General features: G+C 47.2%; 1 protein-coding gene across 1 annotated transcript in view; it reads left to right on the forward strand.

The window, feature by feature from the left end:
* TENM2 (teneurin transmembrane protein 2) overlaps positions 1 to 8,151 on the forward strand; it is an 845,679-nt gene that overhangs the window by 790,531 nt on the left and 46,997 nt on the right. The window contains exons 19-21 of the mRNA XM_025042998.1: positions 301 to 444; positions 908 to 1,157; positions 8,120 to 8,140. Of these exons, the coding sequence (XP_024898766.1) occupies positions 301 to 444; positions 908 to 1,157; positions 8,120 to 8,140 (415 nt within the window). The remainder of the gene's footprint in view (positions 1 to 300; positions 445 to 907; positions 1,158 to 8,119; positions 8,141 to 8,151) is intronic.

Consider the following 8,151-nt stretch of genomic DNA (forward strand, 5'->3'; position numbering starts at 1 on the left):
TCATCTCCTCCCTCCACATCACTGGGGTCATTTTTGAAAGCTAGCTCTTCTTTGGAAAGGTCTTTCCATCCCCACAGAATACCACTGTGTAAAGTTTCAAGGTTGAGTTCAGCTTGAAATTTGAATTTAATATTGTGTGGAATCACAAGGAAAAAAAGCAATCAGCCCACCTCCTTGAGTTTTGGGAACGGAATCTGTATTACCACGAACACGTGTTTCTCGCTCCTGCCTGAGAGCTCGGGAATAATCAAGTCCACTCTCTTTGTCTCTCGCCCTGCCACACTCCCTCTTGTCTTTCAGTGTCTGTTGGATTTGAATATGAGACCTGCCCCAGTCTAATCCTGTGGGAGAAAAGGACAGCCCTCCTTCAGGGATTCGAGCTGGACCCTTCCAACCTCGGCGGCTGGTCCCTGGACAAACATCACATCCTCAACGTGAAAAGTGGTACGTGAGCACGTTTCCTTTCTCCGATACAGCCCAGTCTCTCCCCCGAACCTTCTCTCCAGCCTTGACATTTAAGTGGTAGCCCCTCCCTTCCCTCAGCCGTTTTTCATCCAATGCCCAAAATACTCATAGGTTTTCCCATCTTCCTCTTTTAAATGTCAAAGAGAGAGAGTGTTGGGCTGCTTTAACCAGTCCATCCGCCTCCCCGTACCTCACGATTCTTCTTCAATCATCTCTACAAGCGTCATCTTACCCAACGTCACAGCCATGGGGCTTAGCCATCCCTCTGCCGCTCTCTCGGCATCATGAGGAAACAGGGGAGCTCCCCAAGGTGGACGTTCCGTCCCGTTTCTCTTCTCGTGGTCACTTCCCCTAACCCTCAGAAGGCTGATAGAAGTGTCCCCGCCCCCGCCCCGAAAGGGCTGCAGTAACCACCCTCACTTGCTGCCCCCCACCCCCCCAGGGATCCTACACAAGGGCACAGGGGAGAACCAGTTCCTGACTCAGCAGCCTGCCATCATCACCAGCGTCATGGGCAACGGCCGCCGCCGGAGCATTTCCTGTCCCAGCTGCAACGGCCTTGCCGAAGGCAACAAGCTGCTGGCCCCAGTAGCTCTGGCTGTTGGGGTCGACGGGAGCCTCTTCGTTGGTGACTTCAATTACATCCGGCGCATCGTTCCCTCTCGGAACGTGACCAGCATCTTGGAGTTACGGTAAGCAGCCACGCAGAAGCCTCTGCTGCTCTCTTGCTCTCGCGGCTATGAAGCTTCGCTGGGTACATGGTGGCCGCATTTGGGATTCTCCAGGGAATATATATTCCGTGTGATGAGCTGAGATTAGAAACCTAGGCCCAGAATCAAATCAGGATCTGGGGAGATGCTTTGTGTATCCGTAAAACACCACACTCGTGTTTGATGCTGTGGTCAACACCTGACTTACGGACAAAGGTGAATGCTTTCAGCCATGGTGCTCGGGGTGGGACACAGGTAGCTGTATTTTAGAAAACCTCCACATGTGACTCCAATACACACCAGTGAAAGAACCACTACTTTAAGCGGTTGGTCCATTTCTACAGTTTCTCAAGTGGCACTTAAAAAATCCAGATCTCTGGAACCCACCCCCAGAGGCAGTGATTTGGTAAGTCTAGAGGCAGGCCATGGCACCTTTTATCTTTGACAAGCTCTGTAGGAGATTCCGATGCACATCAAAGGTCGAGAAACACTAATGTTCGTTTACTAATTCGAACGTTTATTTCGAGCCACCTCTATGTGCTAGCTCTCTGTCAATTCTCCAGATCTTTGCACGTTCTCCAGGATGTGGTTAGAACTGCTGCGTGGGCCATGCTGGCTAACTTCGGCCCACTCCTGGTAGATCCCCCCTGGCCGCGGCTTTCCACTCACTCTGAAGTCCAGGGCCCTCCGTGCTGGACAAAGTTTCTTGGAAACTCTCTGCCCGAGAAAGTTGATCCCAGGCCCTCAAACCTAGAGAGGGATATGGAAGTAAAGGGAGAAATAAAGTCTATAAATAAGGGAGAAAGTTTATTCGACCAATAGTTGGAGAATCTACCATGCCAGGGACTTTCTGGCTGGGGGAAAAAGTGGGAACAAGCAAAGGCTTAGTTGTTGAGTTTGCGATCTGATGGGGAACTTCAAATCGTGTAGACAAATAAAGAATAATTTTAAGTAGCATGAAATGCTTTAAAGGAAATCTAACAGGCTAAGAAATAGGGATTGTGGGGTGGGGAGTTTAGGAAGCTAAATAAGGTAAAGTGGTCAAAGAAACCTCTCATACTAGGTGACATTTGAGATGGGTCCCGAATGATAAGGTCAGACATGTGAAGGTCAGAAGTGGTGCAAAAGCCATAACACAAGCACATAACCTGTTTTATTTAAGGGACCGATAGAAGTTCAGTATGGCTGGAGGGTGGTGAGCGCAGGGGACAGTGTGTCACAGGAAGTCAGAGAAGTAGGTCGGGGACTGACCCTTCAGTGTCTTCCTGACCATGTTGACAAGTATAAATCATATTCGTATTGCAATGGACAGCCACCGGAGGTCGAAGTAGGAAGTGGGGAGGAGTTGACGTCATCTGATTTGCACTTTTAAAAGACGATTCTGGCTACTGTGTGGAGAATGGACTTTAGGGGCGCAAGAGCGGAGGCAGAAAACCCCTAGGGAGGCTGCAACAATTGTCCAGGATTTGGGGGATGCCGATGTGGGCTAGGGTGGTAGCAAGGATGAGGATGTGACCCTCTTGGGATCTATTTTTGAGATAAATCTGATAGAAATTATTGATGGATCAGGTTTAAGGAATGGGAGGAGAGAGAGAGGAAGAGGGAGGGAGAGGGAGAAAAGACTCGAGGGTGATGCCTAGTATTTTGACCTTCTGAAGCAGCCTCAGCTACCGGGTGAAGGACTTAGATGAAGTCACAGGTTGCACTTCATTTTAGTGTCTCTGAGGCCCCTTCTGGGACAGAGATCAGATCTGACCACCAGCAAGTGCTGCTGAGTATTCTCGGCAGCCAAGCCTGTGCCAGGCCCTGGGAGAGGTGAACAGAAAGGAGGAAACCCCAGCTTCACCTCAAGAAGGTTGCAACCTCAGTGATCCAGTGGACATTTACTGAGCATGACCGCGAGCCACGCCTGTGCTGGGCTCTGAGGGTCCAGGCTCAATGAACACCCATTCGAGGCTGAGAGATGGGCACCCGGGCCAGGAAAGACAATTCAAGCTGAGTATTCTAGAAGAGCCAACAAGCAACCGTCATGGGAACACAGAGGGGGAGTCCATGGGGGTGGAGTGAGACGGTGTAATAACCAAAAAATGAACAATGAGAGGAAGAAGCTGGATAATCCTCAAGCTGCCAAATCGACAGACGAAGCACTTTTCCTGGAGCTCCCCCGGCAGGTCCCCTTCCCAAGATGCTTATTTCCTCTTTTGTCCCAGCAGCGTGATCTTCTCGGGCATCCTGTGGGTGGTGGGAGCCACAGGAGGAGGCAGGAAGGGAGTGGAGCTGGCATCGTGCCTTTCCGTGACGGTGGCACTTTTTAATTGGACGTCTGTAACCTTCCGCATCTGGCCTTTCCTTCTTCGTCACTGCTCTTCCCGCCCAGAGCCAAATCGGCACTTGCCAGCTTCGTTCCCACCTCCAAACCCTGACTCATGCTGCTCGCTCTACTTAAAATACCTTCTCTACCTACTCTACCTCATCATGTCCATCTTAAGACTCAGTTCGAAGGCTCTCTCTTCTTCGAAGCTCCATCTCCCTAGCAGAAATAATTCTCACCCTCCTCTGTGTCACTTAACTCTCGTCTTCCACAAAAGTTGACAGCCTTTACTGCCTTGTTTTTCAGTTATGTCTGCGTAAGTCTTTAAGGCCCAAGTGTGTGAGCTTCTGTGAAGCGAGCACCTTTGGCATGTTTGCCCTTCGATGCCTAGAGCAAGGTCTAGTCCACACCACACACCAAGGACACAAGACATGTTGCTCGAGTTGAAGGAGACACAGACCAACATCCTCCTTTATGTTGGGATTTGCCCTTGATTCCACATCTCTCAAACTGTAGAGGCCAGAGCATCAATGGTCTGAGCTAAGGGCTCGCTCAGAGGGAGCCATGCCACACCCACACGGTGACACTGGAGGGAGACAGCTGGAGGGAGTCTAACTGCCGATTTCCCTCGACAGCTGTGTGTTGTTTTGTTTTATTTTTCCTTTTTAACTGCCTTTGGACTTGTTCTTGCTTTCATCAGCCAGGTATCCAGAGACGATTAGAAGTTAAGCTTTTACAAGAACACTGGTTTGATTCTTCTTTTCTTCCCACTACATACCTGAAAACAAAGGGCTGTCAATCCCCGCTCTTCAAAACAGTAACCAGCAAAGGGAGGGAAGAGGGAGGAAGAGACCTGTCTTGCTTATGTCTTTTCTCCATTGTGAGTTGGCAGCTGAATGATTCCATTTTGGGAGTCGGTGCCCATCCCTACCTCGCTTACCCACCCCTGAGCTGAGCCTCTGAATCGGAATCTTATTTAAATATTCCCATGGTTTTTCCACCGTCCCTCCCTTTCTCCTTCCTTCCCCTAACCGAAACATCCAGGAGCGGAGTTCTATCCACTCGAAAAACTTCCGATGCTAGAAAAAGCCTTCTTCTTGGGTAAAATGGTTATCACACCTGTATGATCTGATTCCACCAGCATTCGAGGCATTTTAAACACTCACTTCCCCAAAAGCCTGGTATCCCACGTTAGCAGCCTATTTCCCTTCTTATAAATATCGCCCTCTCCACGTGGTCCTTGGAAAACCCAAGCCCCATGGAGTAGAGTAAATGTGTCAGTCGCTAACATCTTAGCGGGGATTTCTGCCACGGAAAAACATTTCCTTCCTCCCCAGTTTGAGAGTATCTTAGGAACCCGACCCTAATATAAAGCAGTAAATGGCAAAGGATGGGACAGTGTCTCTCTACCTTTTCTTAATTTGGCCCCTGTTGATAAATATAAGAATCTCACACTTTCCACAATATTTAAAATTATAATTTTTTTTCATTTTCCAAATATAGAGTCATAATATTAAATATGTTTTTCTCCAACTAAAACACTTCCCTACGCTGAGATTCTGAAGGTGCTATTGGGGTGAGTCGACAGCATTGCTGCATCGGGGAAGATCTTCAGAGACGGGAACTGTCCAGCCCAGATGGGTTAGTGCTGGAGAGGGCAAGACACGTGAGAATGGGAGCCTCGGAGGGAAGGCAAGGGCAGCAGAAATGGGAAGGAAGCCTCACCAGGCAAAAGTGAGCTTTGCCTGAGAGTTTCAACCAGGACAGGCCCTGCTTTGTGCCCGGGGAGAATGGAAGGGGAGGAGGAATGTCAGAGAGCAAATCCGTTCCCTGTATAGTCAGGGTATAAACGTCGGAAACTAACATAAAATGCAGCGTCCTACCCAGAACAACAACAACAACAATCTCGCCATAAAATCTGGAACAGTTCTTGGCACGTTTTCAAAGCTCTTTTATCCAAGACGGGTCCAAGTTTCAAGGGGCCTGAATCTCCCGTAACTTCAGAGTGGAACTAAAATTATTTAGGATGAAGAAAGAAACTAAAACAAATGGGAAATTTTGAAAAGTGGACAATTAGTGCAACTATTACAAAACCCAGACAAATAACCTAGACTTTTTCTTATTAATTAACTACTATTACACCTGCATGATACTTGTTTTCCTATACTTTTTGGCTGCATCCTCTTCGATCATCTTTTAAGATGACAATTTTGTAATGTCACAATCTATAGGAAGAATAGAGAGATGTTCAGTGTTCCCTCCAATATAGCCGGTCAACATTTGTTTCAGATTATTGATAAATTAGAAAATTTTCTTTCATGTTCACAATTGATTATTGGTGATATGAAAATTGTTAGAATTGTAAATTTTGGAAGAACGTCATCAAGCTTCTTTCATAGTTTCTGGGCATTTCGGGTTTTCTTGTGCAGTGAATAACCTGAATACTTTTTGAACCAATATTCATTAACCATCGATTATCATTGATGTCCCGGTAATAGTGAAATATGCATTCCACTTCCTGTGAGTCAGCACAATAGGGCAGGAGCATTCCCCAAAGGCATCCCTACACCAGAATGGCTAGCAATAATCTAATGAGGTGTGAGGACTCCCTATGAGTCACGTAAGCTCATCCCCCTAAAACTAAACTAAGCGCATCCCAACTCGCTGTTCTTCAGTTAGAAATAAAGCAAGCAAACAAAAATTGTGGCCATTCCAACTCCACCCCACTCTGTGGCACTGATGGAGTTGGACTAGAAAGAAAGAGACGATGGCTGACTGCAGCTTTGAGATTCTGAGTGGAACATGAGGGGTTGCAACTAGTCTGAGGCAGGGTCTGCCCAGACTCTGTGGCACTAATGGAGTTGGACTAGAAAGAGACGGCGGCTGACTGCAGCTTTGAGATTCTGAGTGGAACACGAGGGGTTGCAACTAGTCTGAGGCAGGGTCTGCCCAGCACTCAGCCTCATTCCTTCCTTCACTCAGCCTCATGTCACTTGAGAACCCATTTTTCCAGCCTTACTTTCTCCGGGGCTCTCTGCTAAAATTCAGCAATATGGAAATAAGTCACATACATATTTACTTACTTACTTCCATTCACAACAAAGACGCTAAGCATCCACCCTGCTAATGACCCTGGACTGGAATAGCAGTGACCTCCGCCTTTCTCTGTAGCACATGTCCCTCTGATCATCTGGACTCTGCGCGCTCGGTCACTTGGTCCCTCACCCCTGCCCTACTCCTTCCCCCAACATAGATATTTTATTAATCAACTGAAAGCGGATGTTCTTAGGTGAGAAGTAGGTCAGGTCTGCAGACCCAAATCCCATCCAGTCTTTTCACGAAATCTTGACAAAAAAAAAAAAAAAATAGAATTGATATTGCAATAATTAAGAGCCAAATATGACTACCACTGGTGGCAGATAACATTTCACTTTCATTAAGCAATATAAAATAGACACGCGAATTCCCGGCTGCCGCCCTGACACACCAGGCTTTGCAGAATGAATCTTAAATTGCACTATGTCACTCAGAGCTCAGGAGTTATCAGCATCATTTAATTAACTTTTTTTTTTTTTCTGCAAAAACTAACATGTTGGAATAAAATATAAAAATGTAATCCCTGTGCAAACCCACCACTAATGATGGCCCCCAGCAGAGGCCTGAGCTGCATCTACGCAGGAATCAGGGCATTAAACCCTCTTGGTCTTTCCCAAAGCAAAAGAGGGGTCAGGCCTCCTCCCACCTTGGCCTAGGAGCCTCAGGAACGGGGCGCAGTTCTCTTTACTCGAGGGCCCAGCATGACTCTCTAATGTGGTTAACTTTCAGCCACTTTCCTATTGAAACTGACATGTGTTTTTGCTCTTAAAAGAAAAAAAAAAACAGCAAAACATTTACTAGTTTTCCAAAAAAGAATGGTAAATAGAGTCTTTGGCTCCAGTTGTAAGAGGATGCGATGGCCTGTGAATTTCATTTACGGGTGTTATCCGTAGGAAAGAACGCACACTTGGGTCCCACACACACAAGCGAGATGAGGAGAGGGAACGTGGCGTGGAGCAGGAAGAGGAAATGGCTGACACTCTCAGGGGTCAACAGAGTGTTTGCCAAACTGCAGTTGGGTATGGGCGGGGCCTGTCTCTCGGGTGGTAGTGACCCTACCCTGTAATGCACTAATGGCAGATAGGTGGCGAAGGTGTCACCAGGTTCCCTCCCACACCCAGGGCAGACTTTACGAATGAGTCACAGCACTCTTTACAGCTGCGCTTGAATTTGACTTCAGAATCCTTCTCCTCCCGTCCTCCCAGCAGCCATCACCAATCAATAGGTGTTGGCACTCACGAGTAACCAGCTTGCCAGCCATCCCTTCATTAGCCAGACCTGTCTCACCTGTTGCCACTTGTGTCATGTGACAGCTACATTACCGGTCCAAGAATTTAAGCCTTCTTGTCTAGATTTTCCAAAATCGGGGGTGCTTCCCAAGAAATGGAGCCAAGAGCTGTCAGCTAGAATGGAAACAAAGAAAAATACTGCCTTTTTTGGGCCCCTTTATACAAGAAACGAAAATGTTATGTTTGCTTTATCATCAATTCTTCAGCTAACTGTTTGTTCTTTTTCCTTCTGTTTTCTTTCTATAAAGAAATAAAGAGTTTAAACATAGGTAAGACGAAA

This window comes from Pteropus alecto, unplaced genomic scaffold, assembly GCF_000325575.1.
Source record: "Pteropus alecto unplaced genomic scaffold, ASM32557v1 scaffold40, whole genome shotgun sequence".
Lineage (NCBI taxonomy): Eukaryota > Metazoa > Chordata > Mammalia > Chiroptera > Pteropodidae > Pteropus > Pteropus alecto.